The following is a 22,885-nucleotide window of genomic DNA, read 5'->3' as shown; positions in this document are numbered from 1 at the left end:
ATTCATGTATATTTCCTTATGTTTTGCGCTGCTTTGTTTTGCACTCATACATTTCTATCAAATCTTATATTTTTTTCCATTCCTCTATTTTTTTCAATCCTTCATTTCAAAATGAGTCATAAATCTAATCATTCTATAAATTATCAGGGCAATACTCCTACCAAGTTCAAAGGCAAGACGGGTGTGATTCATTTTTAATACACCGAGTTTCATCGTAACCCACTATTATCTACTCCATCTGTCCTATTTTAAGTGCAACCATGAGTTTTCACGTTAAACTTTGTTCGTCCGTCTTATTTAAATTTTTTTTATAATTAGTATTTGTTGTTATGAGATAATAAAACATGAATAGTACTTTACTCGTGACTTATGCTTTTAATTATTTTTTTTCAAATAAGACGAACGATCAAAGTTAGGCGCGGAAAACCATGACTGCACTTAAAATGGGACGGGGGAGTACACCCTACTAATAATCAATAGGGGAAATCCAAATAACCGCCTACTGGTCTTTTTAATCTTCCCCTGCAATTTAATTTCATAAACACTCCTTACATGTCTATTTTTTTTCTTCTAACTCAGTTTTCGCTAATTTTTTTCATCACACTCAGTGATTTCTCGCATCATATAGATCCCAGTATGGTGAGTGACGTTACTCCTTATGTCTTCTATTGAGCATGAGATTTGATGCACCTTTTTTCATAGTATGTGATAATTGTCGTGTGTTTACTGCTACAACGTTGTTAGAATTAAAGTATGCATGAAGGTTGAGTTACACACCTTTGGTGGCAACTAGCAACATCGCTCACTACTATGGAGGATCATGGGATATGAGAAATGGCTAAAAATAGATAGAGGTGGATAATTAAAAGATGAAATAAACTTGTGACTAGTCTTTTGCAGCAAATTAAATTGCAAGGAGTAGATTGAAAAGAACGGTGAGTTGTAGGGTATTTCGATTCCCTCCTAATCAATAATCTAGTACTACTCCCCGTAAACAAAAAATAATCTAGTACTACCATTAGCACACTGCCCTTTTCTTTTCTAATTAAAATACAATTTTACCTCAATTTCTCTTAGCATGTTTTCAAACCGATAAACGGTGTGTTTCGCGTAAAAACTTTCTATATAGAAGTTGCCGTAAAATATCAAATACATTTATTTTCTAAGATTAAAATAACTAAAACTCAAATATCTATACACCAGTGACTTTCTCATTTTACGTATCCATCACTTAATCTTTACACTGAGCTAGTTCAAACTAATAGTTACTTCCTCCATCCCACAATATAAGAGATTTTGAGTTTTTGCTTGCAGTGTTTGACTAATCGTCTTATTCAAAAAATTTATATAAATATAAAAAATGAAAAGTTGTGTGTAAAGTACTTTGGATAATAAAGTAAGTAAAAAAAGTAAATAATAATTTCAAAATTTTTTGAATAAGACGAGTGGTCAAACACTATAAACAAAAACTCAAAATCCCTTATATTATGAGACGAAGAGAGTATCATTTTGTGATTTGGTCAATGGTGATGATAAGGAGCGAGGAGTATGATCATCACATAGCAAAGCTACAATACGTTTTCCTTCTTCTCTCTCTAGGCATCTCGTTGGCGTTCGCCGAAGCAGCCGCGGAAAAGGATAGGTACCGTACCAACCCGCCCCCACAAGCAAGAAACACTCCGCTACTCTCCAGGGCGGACGGCGACCTCCCCCAAAAATCCACAGATATTTCCTACGCACCCCCGGCTTCTCTTCCCCGCACGAAACCCCCACCTCCTCCTCCCCACCATGTCCGCCGCCGCCGTCCGCTCCCGCGCCGCCGCCGTCGCGGCCACCGCGGCCCGCCGCATCCACGCGGGCCGCGCGGTGGCCGAGGAGCAGGGCCAGGGCCCCGGCCTGCGCCGCCCCTGGGCGTACTTCCGCAGGCGCCACCAGCAGCAGCAGCAGCAGGCGTCGTTGCCGCGGGCCGTCGCGGCGCCCCAGTTGCGGGGTGCGGTCGCCGAGAGAGGGGCCGGCGGCGGGTCGGATGGGGGCGGGGAGCCGCCGGAGATCTGGCGGCAGCCCGGGGAGGCGCCGCCCGGCGGCGGCGCGCGCGGGGCGGAGGTGGGGAGGATCGATGTGGTTAGGGTTGCGGCGGGGGGTGGTGGTGGTGGTGGGGATGGGTCTGATGGGAACGAGGGGGGTGGTGGTGGTGCGGGGTGGGGCGGCTCCAACCTGGGGCGACGGTTCCCCACGCCCAAGGAGATTTGCCGTGGGCTCGATAAGTTCGTCATCGGCCAGGAGCGCGCCAAGAAGGTGAACTATTTATGCTGTTTCTCTGTGCATTCCACTCTGAGTGGAGTTGTCTTAATTTGGATTAGGGATTCAGCCTCACTTGGTACTGCAAAACAGTGTTGATAGTGTATGGGTGGGTGTAGTTTGTGCCTAATGGGATTTCTTATTCTAGTTTTGTAGGCTAGAGGTTTACGTCGTCGCTGCTTATAGCCTTACACTTATGCGATTGTAGTGACTCTTATGTGCTTTTGTCCGGTAAATCGAAACAATAAACTTGTTTTTGTCTTTTGGCAGGTACTGTCTGTAGCAGTTTATAACCACTATAAAAGGATACACTGCGAGTTACTCTCCAGCAGGTTGGTGTTGTGTAAATACCAGTTTTGCCAGACTTGCTGCGTCCTGCGTATGGGTAGTTTCAGGTGGTAAATTGGATTCAAACTGTAGGTCTGCTGGAGATTGTAGCGAGACTGATTCTTGCGTGAGTGATACTGATGGAGTGGAGCTTGAGAAAAGCAACATCCTTGTGATGGGTCCGACAGGCTCGGGTACATGCTCCAATCATTCAATCTATTAGTGCTGTATGCTGCAATATTTGTAACACATAATGAAAAATTGTCTCAATGGAGAACTCGTGTGCACTATAAAAATATTCTTGTCTAAATGAATACTAGCATTTTTTATGATCAATAGTAGGCATGCATATTATTAATAATGATATGGTATAAACTTTAATATATTGTAGAAACACTTCCGATCACACCAAATTGCCAGGTGCCAGCACATGAGACCGCATTTGGAAACTTCTTAATATAGCACTAGTTGATGGTTGGTTTTTCATTTGAATCATCACTTCTTTCTTTTACAGACCATGCAATAGTATTACATCTGTACTTTATCTCTCTCATGTAGACCATTTTCTATTCAACGAATAAGATGATGGTATATATTATTTATTTCTTATCAAATGAATGTTTTACTTATATGATTCTAAAATCTTTTCCCAAAGTCAGGGAAAACATTGCTGGCAAAAACCCTTGCAAGGTTTGTGAATGTGCCATTTGTTATAGCTGATGCAACAACCCTCACTCAGGTTAGATGAATTATCTTAATTTATCAATTCATTAACTTTGCATTTTTCCTCTTCTCCTGATATAGCATCCAATTTTTATCCATTCCTGGCTTTACTGTAAGGGGGAGCAATATCATAAGATTTCCCAAAATTATGGTACCAGTTGGATCCATGTATATATGATATGTGCTTTATACTCTTTTATGTAATTATTGTATTGTAAACGTTTTCATTACTTTCTTGAGCATAAAGTGCTTAGTATACTCATAGCCATACATGTGTTCTAAAGATTCTTTTTGCTGTAACATTACTTTTTATTATGGGTGCTGTGTTCTTAGGTGGCATATTTTAAATAGACCAATAGAGTACTTAATCGTAGTCTGGAAAATGCAATGCTTTTGTTTGAGAGCGTCGTATAGCAGCTTGATTTAATAAGTGCTCATGCTGGTGCTCAGGAGTTCACCTTTTCTTTAACCATGTTTTTCCAATTGTAGGCTGGATATGTTGGCGAGGATGTTGAATCTATCCTGTATAAGCTCCTAGCGGTATGGTTAATTTCTGTGTACTGACATTGTGGCCTATATAGTCTTTCCTTTTCACTTGCATGTATTGCGATAGTTGCTTAGAGAACCTTATGATTTTTCTTCTACCATTAGCGCAAGTGTTAAACTGTTAAGACATACTCCCTCCATCTACTTTTGATAGTCATATTTCATCTTGGCACATAGACCAAGGATAAGTAATTCTACTTATCATCCATTTAAACATGCTACTAGTCATTCCTTGTAAACAAGCGATTCATTAATATTTACATTTCTCAATGCCCATATAGCCAATCTTGTGTGGAGGAATGGAGGGTCACGCATTAAATCCGAGAAAGTCATTAAGAGGATAGGTTGGATTGAAATATGCCTATCAAAAATAAATTTTTCAGATTTGGAAATATGACTATCAAAAGTAGATGGAGGGAGTATAATTTATCCCTCTTATTCTCTACTGAGTGCCTAAATATGTGAAGAATTGAAACAAAACTATAAAAAATCTTGAAAGCCACTATAACAATATGATATTTCAAAGTGGAGACAACCCATATTCGACATTCGAATTTGCCTCCAAGTCACAAGCTCTTATGGTACAAAAAGGGTGAAATGAGTTAAACAAGGTCGCCCTGACCCTGGGGGGAAAATGCAAATTGTAAGATAGAAATTTGGATATGACTATTTTTTTAATGTTGGCAGTTATGGTAATGACACCGTTGCCTGAAAATTCTAAATTTTGTGTTTTATTGACCATAGAACTGGATGTACTCAGATAAGATATTTATGTCCTTTTAGTTCTCTAAGAAAGATTTCATGTGTGTTGTGACTTAGCTAACAGACTGTTTCTATGTTAATGTGGTCATTGTTCCACATGCTCCCAACTCTAGGCATACCTGCGCGTATGTTCACAACTGCAACTATCAAGATTGTGGTCTTAACTCCAGCACATCATAAAATAACCTTTGCATAGAATTTATTACATGAATTCATTTTGGCTTTATGATCTAGAGTGAAGATGTTTTTTTTTTTTTTTTGGGTTTAAGAGATCTAAGCATCTAGCTACTATCTATTCGGGCTTTCGTGTTGGACCTGGGTTCAAGACTTCTTTAATAAGGACAGATGATTCTAATTGGCTATTTGCTAAATGATGTCTCTATAGAGGAAGCTTAGATTAATCGTAACTGCTCTTTCTAGGAGATGAATTAAGTGGTTCATCAAGCTTGTTACAGAAACTAGGACAGTGAGTTTGAAATTCCTTTCTACCAGTGCTGATGCTAGCACTCTATACCCTCTTCATTGATAGCACTTTTCCTGTTCCCTTTTGAATCCCCAGGCTGCTGATTTTGATGTAGCTGCTGCTCAGCAAGGGATTGTCTATATTGACGAAGTTGATAAAATAACAAAGAAGGTACTGATATTTTAGCTAGGGTCAATTCATCATATATTTATTGTTTGGATTTTTGAAGTTGCAGTGTCTTGCAGGCTGAAAGCATCAACCTTAGTAGAGATGTTTCAGGTGAAGGTGTTCAACAAGCACTGCTAAAAATGCTTGAGGGAACGGTGAGCTTGTCGTTATTTGTTGTTATGCTCCAATTTATACTCAAGGAACAGTCCAGTTAGGATGTTTGATTGATAGCTTGCTGATGCCAAATCTTATTTCAGATGGATTGCTAACATAGAATATGAATGGCATATTTTTACTTAACCCTGTGTGCAAAATTGTTTGTTGCTACGATTTGCTAGTAGTACATGAGTTGGTCCAGGCTTACATTTTACTACCTCCGTTTTTATTTATTTTTCACTTGTGACCATGCATACAAACCAAATGTAAATCAACTTGTTCAAGGTAACATGACAAAAGGGCTCCTACTTGAGTGGGATGTATAATCTAGAAGCTTCTACCCAACTAATTATCATTTTAGACTCACAAAGGGCAAAATGGAAATAACTACATTGGTAAGTGTGTAGTGACAAGTATTTTGAAACCTTAAAGTGACCAAAGTGACATGTAAATGGAAACTGAGGGAGTAGTTAATATGCCCTGTCTAGCTGCTAAAATTTGTTGGTGGCTTCATAATGTTTTGTTATCTTGAACTATGTACTGCATGTTTTTATTGATAACCTTCTGCCTTTTGATTCTCCAGCCATGTATGCATGGCTGGAACCTGCAAAACACATTAAATTGTCCAATCCAAATCATTGAGGCAATAACTTATTTGCCTCTGATCATGTAAAATCTATTGCAAGCGCCAGTATCAATATATTTAATTTAAATGGAGTAACCAGAAGTCTATTTAAGGGGTTTTCTTGCGCTTCTTTTTAAAATTTTTATCGTTATCACTTACTCTAGCTAAGTTATTTTGCTAGTTTATGAAAATGTTGACCATACAATTCCGTAGTTCAACATGGATTAAGCCACAAAGATCAGCATACTTACTTGTCAATAAACTGTTCTTGGCCTCCTCATTGTATCTGTCATAGAGTTCGTAAAGCTGCTCTTTCCTTCAATTTTGCTGATAGGCATAGATTAATCTCTTTGAAAATCTAAGTGTTACCATGTTAGTTATTTATGGGATAGCACCCTTGATTATTTTAGTATTTTTAAAAACTAATGACGCATAAGGTTTTTAATTACTGATCTTCTTACAATTGCTTTTATGCTGTCAAGATAGGTCGTTAGTGTTCCTGAGAAAGGGGCTAGAAGGCACCCAAGGGGTGACAATATCCAGGTATCCTATGAACCAATTTTGCCATATTGCTATCTATTTCATATTTGTCTGACATCAGAGAACCTCTGTTTTATTCCTTGCATCTAGTAGAAGATAGTGAACTACCTGGGTTGAATTATCTGTTGTCTGGAAATAGACCATTTGTTTTTTGATACCTTGTGTGCTTGTTCTGCAATCTGTAGAAAAGATGCTTTGTTTTTATTAGTTTTCTTCACTTTACTACTATGAACATCTTTTCGAGCAACACTTTTGCCCTCCATGTTTAATGCAGTGCAATATAATAATGGAAATTCTCATTGCCCCTTTTAACTATGTCATGTAAACGAAAATATTTATTTACATACCTAAAATAGTGTCAACCAGTTGGCTTTTGCACAACTAGAACCTTCATATGTTCTTGTTAAACTATTTAATATGGTTTTATGCTGTTTTGTTTTGCAATGCAGATTGATACGAAAAACATTCTCTTCATTTGTGGTGGTGCTTTTGTTGATTTGGAGAAGACTATTTCGGAAAGGTTTCAATATCCTGCATCATTTATGTTTTACGCTGAAAGTCTTTCGAGTTTTCTTATTATATGTTTCACCTGAATCTTTAATAGGAGACATGATTCTTCCATTGGTTTCCAAGCACCAATTCGTTCAAATATGCGGACTGGGGGTGTGATAAATGCTGAGATCACATCCTCGTTACTCGAATCAGTGAGTGATCAAGTAGAAGAATGCATATACTTGGTTTTGTGACTTTTGTCATGCTTACATGCTAGAATCCTTTGAAATATTTAGGGTTCTTACTTTGTTGAAATATATGCAGGTTGAAAGTGGTGATCTCATTGCATATGGATTGATCCCAGAATTTGTTGGTAGATTTCCCATTCTTGTTAGTCTATCTTCCCTTAGTGAAGACCAACTTGTTGAGGTAACTTGCGATGCATGCATGTGCTGTGTCTCTTGAATTGTTCTTTATGTCAAAGGGCACATGTTGCTTCAATTTATTATTTATTATTGTTCCAATCACAGACTGCCAATTTTTATTGGCTATCCTGCTTTCTTCAAGGTTTCTGCGTACCTTTTAAGCATTTATCCAAGAAGTATTTTAGTAGTATGTTCAAATTGGTTCGTGGTGTCATGCATATTTTTTTTTATCAACTCTACCATAATTTTCGGGTAAGATGTGCCATCATCTGCCACAAACAAAAATTGGTTCGCATGCTGCCATAATTTTCAGTTGATGAGACATACTTCAGTTACTGGCCAGTTAGTGACTTTGTTTTATGGTTTTACCAAAATACAATCACTGTATTTTTGCCTTGTGACCGCAAAAGTTTTGCACATTGTCCATACAGGTTGATTTTGAAAAACACTGGCTATATACTCCATTAGGCATTATCTGTCTGAAGTGCGATATATAATAGGTCCTACGTACATAAATTAATTGTACTTTCTTAATACATTTATTCACTGCAGGTTCAAGTTTACTTGGCAATATTCAAGTTTATTTCCTTATACTTTGTTAAGCATTCTAGGTCCTACGTACATGAATTAATTGATCTTTCTTAACACATTTATTCACTGCAGGTTCTTACAAAACCAAAGAATGCCCTAGGCAGGCAGTACACAAAGTTGTTTGAAATGAATGATGTAAGCGAGTATTTCTTACAAATTCTGGAACTTTGTTTAGAGTCAGAATATTCTGAAGTATAACCATTTAATCAGTTGTTTTCATATCACATCATTGTATTATAGGTCAAGTTGCATTTTACTGAGAAGGCTTTACGGCTTATTTCCAAAAGAGCAATAGCGAAGAACACTGGAGCTCGAGGTTTAAGGTCAATATTAGAAAGTTTATTGACTGAATCCATGTACGAGGTATATATTTGTATCTTCCTGCTAGCTGAAATTTGTCAACTGAGGTTTTATAGCATTTTAGGAAATCAATTTGGAACAGCATCGTGAACCTGGAATATTGTTTTTTTTTGTATGATTCGGTTCTAGCTTTTCAGGGTCACTCAACCATTGAATTCACAAAAAAGAATGATACTCTTGCCTGTTTTTGGTTCAAGTCCAATCATAAGCACTGTTTCATTAGTCAAACCAATGAAATCATGTCTGGTTTAGACTCTAGAGACATAACCCAGAAAGGAACCAAAACCAATGCCCCAGATATCCAAACTTGAATTTACTATAGGAAATTTATACATACTACCATTATTGTTTTCACAATCAAAGATCTTCCCATGCGCTAAAATTCTTGGCTTGTCTTTTCTTGTGTTTCTGAACGTTAAGATTGAGTGGTAAACCTTCAAACTAGATGGAACATATTTTACTATGCAGGGAGTTAATTGTAGTGCTCCCTCAATACAGCTACCTATATTTTTGGGACAAAAGGAGTAAATATCTTGTATTGAGTTACTCCCCGTTTGGCACAGCTCCAGCTCCCAACTCCAACTTACCTAGAGCTGGAGCTGTGCCAAACGGTATAGATTCTCAATATTTTGGAGCAGAGTTGGCAGAGCTGCTCCACAAATTTGTACTACGGGGATGGAGCTGGGTTTTTGCTGCTCCACAACTCCACTCCACCTCAAAAGACCCACTACCCTTAATTATTTTAGAGTATTTACACCAAAATGCCATTGAACTACCCCTTCCTCCCCATCTTCCTCCCGTTCCCCCATCTTCCTCCTGTTCTCTGTCCTCCCCCATCTGCCATTGAACGCAGCGGCCGACGGCGGTGTTTGTGTCAGCAGAGGCGGGCGGCGGCGCGGCAGGTGCGCGAGCAGCGGTGGCACACGGGCGGCGGTAGCGCGCGGGAGGCGGCGCGGGGTCGGTGGCGCGCGGGCGGCGACGTGCGGACGGTGGCGCGGGGTCGGAGGTGGCTGGGCGAGGTGCGGGCTGCGGCGGCAGGGCGAGGCGCGGGCGCGCGCGGTGGCCGCGGCGGCGGCGGCCCGCGACCTGACCACCGGCGGCGGCAGGGCGGCGGCAGCGGTGGCGGCGCGCAGGCTGAGGCGCTGAGCGGCGGCGGTGGTGGAGGCGGCGCGTGGGCTGAGCGGCGGTGGCGACGCCAGCGACGCCACCAAGGTGTTCGACGAAATTCCAACAAGGGTGTGGTGGAGTGGAGCTAGCCAATATAGCCAAACACTTTTCATACCCACTTTAACTCCTATAGGAGCCAGCTCTCACTAGAGTTGGAGTTTAGAGTTGAGAGTTGGGAGTTGGAGCCCTACCAAACGGGGCCTTACACTTTTGGTTGTCCGTTGGTTCCATTACATTGTTTGAGTAGGTTTTTTTTTTTTTCAGTTTTACTATGTCAAAAGTCCTGTTGTTACTTAAACCATTGTAATGAACATTATTTTTTTTACAGATTCCAGAAATACGAACTGGAAAAGACAAAATAGACGCGGTTGTTGTTGACGAAGACTCTGTTGGATCTACAAATCAGCATGGTTCTGGAGCCAAGATTCTTTGTGGAGAAGGAGCATTGGACCTTTACTTGGATGAACATAATAAAGAATCAACGGTGAGCATCATCATCATTTTTCCATACACGATGTTACCTCAAAAGTCTTTCTTATGTGCACTTGACCGTTTAGCACTATTATTTAGATATGGGATGCAGCATTTAATGTTGCTCCTGTTATATTTCAGTGGCTAGACATGGGGTTGCAGACATTAGAGGCATGCTAATTCAGCAGTTTTTATTGGCTAGTTTATTTTGTGAATTCCCCTGCTGGCCTGTTCACCTCAGAATACCTAAAGATGACTTCTAGTTACTGGTAGAAATATACGTTGAAAATGTTAAAGAACCAACAGTCGTTACATTCCCCTTGAGCCTTACATGCTAGTGGTGATGAACTTATTCAAGTAATATTTAATACATCATGTTTATCAGTTTTCTTCATCACTCCTGATTTTTCAGTAGAGACAACGATTGATATGTATATAGTATATTTTTTGGGAGAACAAGCAAACAGTTGCATCACTTATCATGGTAGTGTCATATTGTTTAATTAGTAAGACCAGCCTTTGTATTTCTGGTTGGTCTCCATCTTCACTTATTTGTACGCTCCTAAAAGATTTACGTTTCAGCTACGACGGTCGGAGAAGGTGGATGGAGAACCTGACATTGATACAGAAGCCCCTTCTAGAGTGGCCAGCATGTAGGGATTCCTGACAACAGTAATTATGTATATAACTTGTTATCGGCCATGTAACTGTAGCCAATTCAAATGTAAAGTCATCCTCCTCATACATTCATGTATAAGGTCCATGTCGGGGGTGCAATTTCTCTTGGCGATCAAAACCTTCCCTTTCTGTGACATTTTTTTAAAAAGAAAAGGTAAAGGGGAATAGATTCTCATGGCCATGATGAAGTTCCAAGCCTCCTGTTCATTTCCTGGAAGGAACCTGTCGAGCGATGCATTATGATTACTGGCAATATATTGTCGGGACACTGATCAGGTGCAGTTACTAGTGTTATTGCATCTTTGGCAGGGGAGGTTAAGCAGCAAGCATGTGTTCAAAGTTCTCATCATTTTATGTCGAAAAAGTCCGGATCATTTGGAAAAAGGAAAATCATTGAAAGAAACTGGCCGCCATACCTGGTCTGGTAATGACGACGGTACCGGTTTCTTGGTCTCTTTGTAAAGTTGGTAATAACCATATTTTTTTTTTCTAGGGGTAATCTCTTGTACAGTATGGTTGGTCGACGCCCGCCTGTTATTCTGGTAAACGTGTAGGCACGCTCACCCGACCACGGCTCTCGTGGGTGAGCAATGTGCCGGTGACAGACCAGAAAAGAAGAGAAGAGAGACCTTCGCTTGTTCATGTTCTCCGCATATACTCGTAGAATCCTGGTATCATCTGCACTCCATCTCTCGGCACGTACTCCTTCATTCATATTTATTCCTAATACAAATTGATCCCTTTTCATTCCTAGGCTGTGTTTATGTTTAGTTCACATCAAAATTTTGGAAGTTTGGTTGAAATTGGAATGATATGACAGAAAAAGTTGAAAGTTTGTGTGTGTAGAAAAATTGTGCTGAAAAAGTTAGGAAGGTTGAAGAATTATTTTGTAACTAAACACAAATTTGAATGCTTACCTCAGTGAAAGAGCAGAGAAGAGGTTTGAATGTTTGATTGCTACTCCCTCTGTCCCATAATATAATGGATTTTGAGTTTTTATTTGTAACATTTGACCACTCGTCTTATTCAAATTTTTTTAAAATTATTATTTATTTTATTTGTGACTTACTTTATTATCCACAGTACTTTAAGCATAAATTTTTGTTTTTTATATTTATAAAAAGAATTTAAATAAGACGAGTGATCAAACGTTACAAGAAAAGAAAAACTCAAAATCTCTTATACTGTAGAACGGAGGGAGTAATAAAATGGGTTGAAGAAGGCCGGTCCAGTACAAATTGATCCCTTTTAGGACGAATAGTTCGATTGTTGTTGAAGGACTGTGACAGTATATATTTCCTTCTTTTTTACTAGTAGTACCGTACTAGTACTAGTAGAACTCAGAGACTGTCAAAGTAGCACGAGAATCGAATGCTGCTGCAGGCTTTGAATGAATGCCACATGTACCAGAAGTAGTAGCATCGCATTTGCAGCCAGCAGCAAAGCAGCATACGGAGCCGGCCAGCCTTGCCACGCCAACGCCACCGCTCCCCTCCCTCGTCAGTTTAAAATTTGAACATTCGCCGCACCCCCACCTCGTCCGCACTCCCCCCGCATCATCACCACGCTCTTTTGTTGTTTGTTTGGTTATATAAAATCGAATCCCCTCCCCTCCTCGCTAAAAAAGCGCACAAGCAAAAGAAAAACGTAATTACAAGCCACCCCCACCCAATCCCCCCGCACCACCACACCACCATTACACCCGCAATCAACCGCCCCCACCACCAAACCACACCACCCCGCAACCCAAACGCTAACGCAACAATCCCCTCCTCCTCTCCAAATCCAATTCCAAATCCCCATCCGCCGCCGCTAATCGGAATCGCGGCGGATCACCCTCCGCCTCCGACGAGGGTTCGACCCGATCGACTCCCCCTGCCCCGGCGGGCTCGCGGGCGGCGGGCGGGGGGCTGAGCTGAGAGCTGAATTCGGGTTCGATCTGTGGCCATGGACATGGCGAGCATCGAGTGCGTCTCCTACTCCGACAGCATGGATGACGACGACGACGATGGCGTCGGCGTCGGCGGCGTCTCCCACCTGCCACGCCCCATCCTCGTCAAGCCCTCCTCCGCCGCCGCCGCCGTCAACGTGGTCGTCGTCTCCGCGGGCAGCGGAGGGGGCGCGGGGGGAGGAGGAGGAGGAGGGGTCGGGGTCGTGGCCGGGGCCCCCGCCGTCCCCCCGGCGACGAGCGTCCACGAGCTGCTCGAGTGCCCCGTCTGCACCAACTCCATGTACCCGCCCATCCACCAGGTCCGCCATTCTTGGGGTTCTTGCGGTTTCTTTCTACTACTAGGATCTCCTCTCACCGCAAGGGAGTCGTCGTCGGTGGGGTGGAATCGCGTGATCCGGTGCTGTGAGAGGGCTGGATCTTCGTTGCGTGTCTGTTTGGGGGTTCTTGATCCTGGGGCTTCTTGGATACTGCCTTTCCCTGCCACGGGAAAATATGGCGTGCTTGCTGCATTTCAGGGGATAGGATGGTTGCCGCGGCGTGTTGATTTCAACTTGCAATGCTGTTTAAACAACGATAATCAATTACGGACTGAGAGGATCCAGCAATTTCTCATTTCAGGAGATAAAATTATTGTTCTGATTATTGACTAGTGACACCGCTGCTCTTCACGTTTAGTTAATGCAATCGGTATAATTGACCCCATTTAGGTTACAGGTTTACAGCAAATTGAAACCAAATATCAACACCTAGCTAGTATCTCTTCTTTCATCTTTCTTTTTTCTTTTTGGGAGAGGAATCGAGTATCTCCTGTTGTGAATATATTCTTATGTCTGGAATCAGCAGCATGTGCGGCAGAACATTTGGAGATGAGGATCGGCCTATCTTTGCCTTGTTACGTCACTTCGCGAATCCCATGAGTCTTTACTTTGACGCCCTCTTTCATGGTATTAGATGCTTGGTAGTGGAAAATGTCACTGGGATGCAAGGATGATCACTACAACAAATGCTAGTGAAGTGTTGGGTTGTATAGAACAGTTCATTTCTAGCCTTTTTTAGTGCATTTCTTTTTGTAGTCTAGGGGATGTGTTGTATGCATGCTTGTATGCCCTTACACAAGTGGAAGGTAAGGCTTAAGTTGGGACATGGAAGATGTCATGTAGTTTAAGATGATCAGTTATTCTTTTTGTTACCTGTTATTTCGTTTTCTTTATCGTTCTGTTGCAACTTATTACCTTTTTATTAAAATTTACTTGGAAGCAGCTGTATTAACTGTTTGTTAAGAAGTATTGCCCAATGTATCAAAATCTTTTCCTGCATGCACTTTGGACTGTATTACTGCTTGATGGACTATTATGGTCATATGGTGTCGTATGATGTGTCACATTTTTAAAACGAAGTGATGACCTGTTAACTGACCTAAAGGTTACACTTTTTTATATCAGGGATATGTTGTCACATTATAGTTTGTTATAATACCAAAATTTCATATCTGGAGTGGCTTGGAGATTTTTTTTTTTTTGTCTATTGTGAATTTGTGTTGCTAGTTAGGTCACTGGGAGCCTGAAGAATTACCAAGCATGCTTTCTGTGATCCTGTTAGAGGTGTAGGTTAAGTATCTTTCTACTATAGAAGTCTTTCCTAACATCAAACATAAAGACGTACCATTATTAATAACCTGTGCACGGACATGTAGTTTTATCGCAACATTTGGCACAGCGATCAGATTCAAGTGAGGAAACTGTGTTTGATGAATGATCTCAATGAGTCGTCACAACATATAGAGCAGGCAGGGGCGGATCTACCGCCCGGTGACCCCAGACATCCACCTGGGCTCATCAATAGATAATCCATTAAAATTCCATGTAATTAGAAAATGAGATAGAATTTCGGTAGTAAATATTAGCTATAGTGAAGCTTGCCCAGGCTGTAAAATATTTCTGAGTAGCTACAAAGCAGGCAATTAATGCGGACAATGATGTTATTATGCCAGAAAGAGCTGAACTTTTCCAAAAGCAGTTACAAATCACAATAAAAACCATATTTTAAATCCTTCTTGTTAGGATTTCATAATATCTCATGAATCAGGAAGCTTTTAAACAAAAGTGCATGTTGTACCATTTGTATGTGAGTTTTGCGTCTGTGGTATTCCATCACAAATACATGGACATAGTACATGTTTTCTCTCTCTCCCTCTCTTTTTTTGTGGTATTTTCACTGTATCTTTCATCTTGTGTTGATGCAGTACATTCTTGTTTGTTGAAATTAACTATTTTTCTGTAGTTCTTGCTTTAGTAATACTCCTGGTAGAAATTTGTCTGAGTGAAAATATGTCCTATTTAGCTATTTTTAGCATGAAGCTTGAATCTTTCTAGGTTCAGCATTTACAAGTCAGAATTCAATATAAGTAATTGATAATTGACTAATATTTTTTGCCATATTACAGTGCCAAAATGGTCATACTCTGTGTTCAACCTGCAAAACCCGTGTGCACAACCGCTGCCCAACCTGTCGACAGGAGCTTGGTGATATTAGATGTCTAGCATTGGAGAAAGTGGCTGAATCGCTTGAGCTACCCTGCAAATATTACTCACTAGGTTGTCCAGAAATCTTTCCGTACTACAGCAAACTCAAGCATGAATCACAGTGCAATTTCAGGCCATACAACTGCCCTTATGCTGGCTCTGAATGCTCAGTTGTCGGGGATATTCCTTTCCTAGTTGCTCATCTGAGGGATGACCATAAAGTTGACATGCACTCAGGGTGCACATTCAACCATCGCTATGTTAAGTCAAACCCCAGAGAGGTCGAAAATGCTACTTGGATGTTGACTGTAAGTGTTTACCTTTATTGCCTTCTATCACTTGCAGTCTCATTAACATATATATTGGTGTGAGTGGTACAATTTAACTGCAAGAGTTTTTTTTTATCCATGTTTAAGGTGATATTTGATACTTATTTATTATCCTTTTAGGTCTTTCACTGCTTTGGGCAGTACTTCTGCTTGCATTTCGAGGCCTTCCAACTTGGAGTGGCTCCGGTTTACATGGCCTTCCTCCGTTTTATGGGCGACGAAAATGATGCCAGGAACTATAGTTATAGCCTTGAGGTTGGCGCGAATGGCCGGAAGATGATATGGGAGGGCACTCCCCGCAGCATAAGGGACAGCCACCGGAAGGTTAGGGACAGCCATGACGGCCTCATAATTCAGCGGAACATGGCTCTGTTCTTCTCAGGCGGAGAGAGGAAAGAGTTAAAATTGCGGGTCACCGGCCGAATCTGGAAGGAACAGCAGAATCCTGACTCGGGAGCCTGCATTCCAAACCTATTCAGCTGAACTGAAATAACAAGAGAGAAGGATTCGGATTCGGATTCGGTTTAGGTGTATATTGGGTGATGCGTGTGGTGCACCTGTGCCCGCTTCTGTAATCTGTTTGTGTTGCTTCCACTTTTCTTCCACGTAGCCGTTGTGGCCTGCCCTAAATTAGTTAGGGCTGACGTGTGAGGACCATGAAAAAAAAAATACGGCTTGAGCTTTGTGGGTTCTGATTGATCACATGATAAGAAATTTCTCGATTTGTTTCTTTTGCCCTTGTGCCCCATTTTGAGATGGGAGGCCATTATGCTCTTTCTTGCTTGTAATTTGCAACCATTGATCAGAGCATTTTCTGGGTGTGTATGTTTTCATCTATGCTTGATTGGGTATTCGGGTGTTAAGTATCCATCCATGACGAAATGGTGAAACTGTAAAATGTGAAAAATTCAATTACTTAATGTCGTTTATAAGATAATATGCACATGTTCCTTTCTCAGAAAAAAAAATGAAAGGGAATTGCAAACCCATCATGTTCAGAAAGCTCTAGATATATACTCTTAGTGAGACGAGAAAGTGACTAAATACACCTAATTACCATGCAGCAAATATATATTACTCTTGAACAATTAAAAGAGATAACATTTAACATTTAATTACGGTATTCTGCACCCTCCTGGATCTTGTATGATGTTGATACCCTTGTGTACTCTGCGATGATGCTGAATGTTAGCCTTCACTAATCTGAAGTCTTCAGAAATTTAATTTACAGCTAGAGTAATCTCATCAACTGCTGTTACTGAATTCAAAAGTTCCAGGCGTCCAGCATTGCATAATGTACATCACATCTAGGCCTATGAAGCTACCATTGTGCTGCGTTGCTTCCAAATATGCAACTCTTTCTAACTGTAATTTTTCAAGGGTACGAAAAGAAATCATCATCATCATCATCAACAACAACTCAAACAGTTCGGGGAAAGGAATTGTCTCAGAAATAGTAAACAGATTCTTATAATACTGTCCCAAAAAGATTTATGCTCTGACAGCACAATTCTATCAGAATGTAGTGAATATCAGAAAGTTAATTCTATCAGAATGTAGTTCATGACCTTAATGTGTTTATCCCAGCGATTTCAATCAGAGCGAGAAACCAGGATCACACAACGCATAATCTTCCAGTTTCAGCTAAGCCAAGATAATCCCATCCAAAAAATAACTGAGCACTACGAAGCATGAACAAAAAGCCTTAGTTCAATCCAGTGTGAGTGAAAGGCGTGCTTCATCTCCTTCGCCTCCGAAGCTTCCACTGCTCCAGGACGTGCTGCAAGGCCTCCTGCATGCTGGCCTTCCTGTCCTCCTTGTTGTTCCACAGCTCTGACACCACGTAGCTGCCGCTGGCATTGTACTCGTTGATCTCCAGCAGCGCCGTGGTCACGGCCTTGTAGACCTCGTCACCGAGCTGCTCCTTCAAGCCCACTAGCTTCTCATCATCTTCATTGATGATTTGCTACAGAAAAGAAAACGGATATCGTTGTCATGTCAGTGATGGAAGTGTAGATCATATATTTGTCGGGAGATCGAATGCGAAAAACTGTGCCAGAAGATTTCATTCTGTTGAGCATACCTCAGTCTTTCCTCCTCTGGTAACAATCTTGAACGGATGCCAATTGGCATCCTTCAGATTTTCTTGCCACTCGGAGCAAAATTCAGCAGCTTTTATTTCAGCTTCACCGTCAGCAGTACCATACCTTTTCTTGCAAGCTGCAAGGAAGGGTTTCTCATCCAGCTCGCCCATTCTCTTGAGTCCGATGGTGCTACGAGGGCCTAACAATTCTGATAAGCCCTACAAAACATACGCACAAACTCAGGTCTCAGCCACAATCATAGTATAATAAGATTGAATCTGAAATGAGTCCAAATCAACACAAATGAAAATATCTTCAGACTCTGTCAAGCAGTAGAAAGGAAAGATCAGCATATCATCACATTACCGAAATCAGCGCTTTCTTGGCATCTTGCAGTTCATCATTTGTCTTCCTTTCTTTGATAATGAGAGTTTGATTCAGACCTTCCATATATTCCATCTCCTCAATCTTCTCATTTAGTTCCTCAGTCAGCTCGTCAGTACGTTTCTTCACATCAACACCCTCTCCCTCCATGTGTTGGACCACCAGCAGTCTTCCTCTAAGTTGTTGTATTTCCAGTTCCAGCTTTTGCTTTTCATCCAATTGCTTTTCTAACTGCAGGATTTTGTTCAGAGCAATCTCCTTCTCTTTCTGTGAGATTTTTACAAGCCAGAGTAAATTCCAGAGCATGAGAAATTAAAAGAATCTTGCATAAGATTAATAATTGGAAACAAGAGTGCAGACCTTGTGTTTCTCAACAAGCTTTAGCACATTTTTATCAGACTTCTGTTGCTCGATTCTAGCCATGTGGATGGAGTCGTTTTGCTCAGAGTTCTGTAGGGGAAATCAGTAAGACAAACAGTCAGATAAGATATTCTAACAAAGATCATCGTAACCAGACTGTAAATGCGGAGCTAACAGGAAGTGTAATAGAGATACATGACAAGTATACAGAAATCCTGTCACCCCTAGAAAGATTGTCATAGCTGTTCCTGAAGATAGAACTCTGAAGAGGAAATGCAAATGCTAAACAGTAACATAAAGCAAAGAGAGCAAAGCTGTGGTTACATTCATACCTTTTTCATCTCACTCTCCAATTTTCTTCTTTCTATGTCAGTTTGAGCAACAAACTTGCTTAGTTGCTTGGATCTCCTCTCGATGGCATTCTCTTTATCATCCAACTGTTTCCTCAGCTGATCAGTCTCTTCAAATATTTTCTGTGAATGTTCACGAGCAGCAGATTGCATATTTCGCATTTCTGTAACAGCAATAAAATGAAACAACACAATAGATATTATTCTGGCAAATTGGCAATAAAAGTAGACAACAACATAGCAATCATATGCCCATGGCATGAGAATTATTCATATGAACAGTTTGTAGTATGTACCTTCATTGTAACTTTTGTGCAGCAAGTCAGTTTCTTCCATTGCCCTTTTAACAGAGAGATTCATTTGATTGCATCTGCATTCCAGTTCCACCAAATACTTGCTCTTAGCTGTAATCTGGTGTGACAAGTTAGCTATGAGAGTCTCAGTCTTGCGAGACAGGTCATTTTCCAGACCAGACGCGGTCTTCAGATCACCATTTGCTGACAAAAACCTACCAACTGGGTCACTAGATTTGTAGTCCTCTTCTTTTGCCATCCATCCACAGATGTACTTCTCTTGTCCAAGTGCTGCCCAATCCTTTTTACCCAGACGTTGTGATTTGAAGTAGTTGTGGAATGCCAAGGCGTTCGTGAACCCAATCCAATCTTTGCTGAAACCGACAACTGCATAACCAGTATACCTACCCTCGGAGCAGAGCACAGCAGTAAACTGCAAGGGATTGAAATTAGCTAGCTGCTGCATCAGACTAGCTCCATCCTCCTTTGTTTTCTCAGCTGGAACATTTGCAAGGATGCCCATCCATGGCCAAACATACGCTTCCTGATCTTGCAATGGCCTTGGAGGATTACTTGGTCCAACGGCTTGTCGTGATGGCAATGAGCCTGCTGCATCAGCATAGTCGTTCTTGAGAAGATTGGCCAAGGCCATGTGGTTTGCCTTCACCTTTGGAGCGCGATTGGATGCGCCAACCCCAATGGCATGCTGAAGTAGCTCGTTGTAACGGTAGTCCTGCTTCTTCTTCCCCAGACAGAATGGGCATCTGAACTTTTCATTGCCTAGACTCACCACCGGCTTCCCAGTCTTGAGGTCCATGTAGCACTTGTCAGCATAGTCATCAATATCTGCATCACTTAGCTCTGACTCGTCGGAGGTGAAATCCATGGCAGACCTGAGTGACACGGAAATATTCAGGTGAGAACATTGCATTGAGCTCGAAAACAGCACTGGATGCACCTTTGTTCCAACCACAGTTAAAAAAAAATCAAGCAAGGATATAGTAAGTGTGCATATGGCATTGTTCAGAACATCAGAGGACCACACAGAACAACAGGGCAATGGTCATTCATGATTAGAATAGGAATTACGATTGCATTTCAATTTGCATTTGCATGACACAACATTAGACAGTGTTACAGATTCTCTAACAGTAAATGTGCTTCAGTAGAAGAATTGAAATAAGTCAGCAGCAAAATAATTATGAAACAAGCAACACAAAATCCTACAGTTTTGAAATAACTCACTGATGTGTGTTCATTTTGCAATCTACTTCTTTTTTTTAGCAAGAAGGGAAGATCCCCTCCCATTTCAATTAAAGAAACCAGCACAGAACATTTCAGGAACCACTACACAGAACAAGTACAGGAAAAGCATATAACCTGAGAAGACCTGATAGGCAATGCCATCCCCATTTGCACCCCTGAGCTAGCCTAAGCAACAATCCAGTAAAGTTCCAGCAAACAAAACTACTGCCAATGAACAGAGGTGATGCAATCTATTGCAATTGCATCAGAAACAGCCCTATAGAAGCGAAACTCGAAATATCTACACAGCCCAAGTATAAATGTATAATCAAGAAACCTTTTAGGCACCCTCACTAACTATCAAAGGTCAGTTCAGTCGGACTTAGTCGCACCGCAGCCCATGATAACTTCCCCCATGGGAATAATAACTATTTGCCACTCTTCCGAGTAGTTCTAAAGGATTTGCCATTGAACTTACATGTCATAGACACATAAGGACCCACATATCAAATACAGCGAGTGACAAATCCTTAATTGACACATCTTAAAAGTTGCAAATAATTAAATGTCCCTCTCCCATGGACAACCAGTGCTCTCAAGCAACTGAGATGTTTATGCCTTTCCCTTCCCCCTTCTTTTTTCCTTTTTAATCCATCTTCTCAATCTCAATTCTCAAATCGACCAAAAATCCGGCGCCGCCTCCCTCCGTTGCTCAAGCGGTTGCTCTCCTCTCTCTCTCTCTCTCTCTCTCTCTCTCGTGGGCCAGTGAAAGGCTCCTAACGGGCCATGGGCCTGACTAGGGAGTGACTACACAGCCCAGCAAGCATCAAAGCATCAAGGCAGCATCTCTCTCTCGTCGGCAGAGCGGGCGACGGCGGCCGGAGATGGAGAAGACCGCCGGCGCCGCCATGCCGAGAGCTCTGCTTCTGCTTGGCTTGGATGCAGGTGCAGAAATGTGTTATGAGCAGGCAAAGAAGCGAGATGAACCTACAACAACAACAAGAAAAGGAGCACGCAGACGTACGCAGACTTGGCATTTCCGTATGGATGGGTGAGAGATTCCATGGAGATCGACCAACCAAACCAAGTGGAAATCATTCAATCAATCGAAGCAAAATGGAGAAAAAGCAAGGAAGCGAGCAGAGGAACACATGGTATATATAAAGCAACTAGAAACCCATATCCTCCTAGTACTTGGATGTGTGTTTCCATCTACTATGGAGTACGCACGTAGAGATCGATCGATCAAAACCCACCCTATAGCTATATCATACGCGTGCAACGCAGAAACAAATTCACCCAGAAAGAAAAAAACGACGACGAGGAGGGAGGAGATTATCCACCACCATCCGCGCGAAAGCAAAAACGAAGCAAGATTCTCCTGCAAGATCCAAGAAACCAACAACAACAACAACAAGAGGATACACACACAGAGAGAGATGGAGAGCAACGACCTGAAGCGCCTCCTTCCAACCAAAACCAGATCGATGAGCACGTCGTCTCTCTCTCCCTCTCTAAGCTTTGCTTTCTTCCACCTCTCTCTTATAGGAAGGAGAGGAGAGGAGAGGAGAGGAGGAATTAATAATGTGGAGGCCACACCTGCTGCTGCTGCTGCTGCTCTGAACCTGCACTACTGCACCACGCGCGTCGTGGGAGGCGCCGCCTCCATCCTGGCCGTCCACCTCCCTGAATCGACGGCGGTTAGGTTAGGGGTGATGGGTGGGCCCCACGGTGGAGGGAGAATGAGAATGACGAGAATGGCATGCAGATGTGGTGGCCTTCCGACTGTCCTACGCCTTCTGCGCCTTCCCGTTCAGGAAAGGAGAGGAGAGCTTTTGACTGCTCTGCTCTGTGCAGGCCTGCCAAATCTGCCATGGATGGATGGATGGATGGATGCTTTTTGTTTGGTTTTGCACGGATCCGGCGTTGCCGTGTTGCACAGGATGCTTTGCTTCCTCCTCCTCCTGCATCCTGAATGAGCATGAACGTGCAGATCAAGTCGAGAAATTCGAGCCAAACATGGCAGTGAGAATTGAAATGGTTCACGTTTTCGTTTTTCAGATATGCGAACATGAATATGAATACTAGTATCCGGTCGTGTATCTCAGAGTTCTCTACTAATAAAAAAAAAATAGAACCCCTTCATTCCAGTTCTTTCTCAACCACTGTATTTCTCTCATGTAAAAAAGCCACATGTCTTAGTTAAGAAAAAACCTCCTACCCAAAAAAAACCGGTGTTTCCACGTAAAAATTGACACATTGCATATTGAAAAGAAAAAAAAAATCAAATCCTGTCAAGCCATATTGAAAAGAAAAATCGCTTAATTTGTAACATATGGACGCACACATAGATCGAATATGAACCAATTATTCGTTTACGAATAATTTTGAAAAGCATGAAAACCTCTCTAGTTGTGGTCCCAAAACATTGGATAGATGTAACTAACTCTTTTATCATAAAAAGAAATATTCTCATTAGTTTTAGCAACCATATTACTAGGACATAGGCACATGCAAAGAGCCACAAATATAGGCACTTTAACACATTTGGTTTATCAGCTTGCGGACATATAAC

The 22,885-nt window shown here is 41.5% G+C and overlaps 3 protein-coding genes across 3 annotated transcripts; 2 read left to right on the top strand and 1 right to left on the bottom strand.

Moving 5' to 3' along the window:
• The first annotated feature begins 1,704 nt into the window (after positions 1-1,704).
• LOC127764405 (CLP protease regulatory subunit CLPX1, mitochondrial-like) lies at positions 1,705-10,973 on the top strand. Its single transcript, XM_052289288.1, has 15 exons — positions 1,705-2,295; positions 2,569-2,630; positions 2,719-2,819; positions 3,285-3,364; positions 3,838-3,888; positions 5,216-5,290; positions 5,365-5,442; positions 6,555-6,611; positions 7,058-7,128; positions 7,213-7,312; positions 7,425-7,529; positions 8,189-8,251; positions 8,357-8,479; positions 9,972-10,127; positions 10,697-10,973. The coding sequence occupies exons 1-15, from the start codon at positions 1,789-1,791 to the stop codon at positions 10,769-10,771; spliced, it is 1,704 nt and encodes a 567-aa protein (XP_052145248.1). The 5' UTR covers positions 1,705-1,788; the 3' UTR covers positions 10,772-10,973.
• Positions 10,974-12,427: 1,454 nt separating this feature from the next.
• LOC127764406 (E3 ubiquitin-protein ligase SINAT5-like) lies at positions 12,428-16,327 on the top strand. Its single transcript, XM_052289289.1, has 3 exons — positions 12,428-13,042; positions 15,187-15,573; positions 15,715-16,327. The coding sequence occupies exons 1-3, from the start codon at positions 12,740-12,742 to the stop codon at positions 16,075-16,077; spliced, it is 1,053 nt and encodes a 350-aa protein (XP_052145249.1). The 5' UTR covers positions 12,428-12,739; the 3' UTR covers positions 16,078-16,327.
• Positions 16,328-17,151: 824 nt separating this feature from the next.
• On the bottom strand, positions 17,152-21,862 carry LOC127763783 (factor of DNA methylation 1-like). The gene is made up of 7 exons (XM_052288579.1): positions 21,765-21,862; positions 19,069-19,958; positions 18,755-18,936; positions 18,423-18,512; positions 18,045-18,329; positions 17,678-17,896; positions 17,152-17,560 (listed from the first exon to the last, which is right to left on the bottom strand). The coding sequence occupies exons 2-7, from the start codon at positions 19,949-19,951 to the stop codon at positions 17,333-17,335; spliced, it is 1,887 nt and encodes a 628-aa protein (XP_052144539.1). The 5' UTR covers positions 19,952-19,958; positions 21,765-21,862; the 3' UTR covers positions 17,152-17,332.
• Positions 21,863-22,885: the final 1,023 nt, after the last annotated feature.

The sequence above is a fragment of the Oryza glaberrima genome, chromosome 2 (genome assembly GCF_000147395.1).
Source record: "Oryza glaberrima chromosome 2, OglaRS2, whole genome shotgun sequence".
Taxonomy (NCBI): domain Eukaryota; kingdom Viridiplantae; phylum Streptophyta; class Magnoliopsida; order Poales; family Poaceae; genus Oryza; species Oryza glaberrima.
This window is presented reverse-complemented; position numbering and strand designations above follow the sequence as displayed.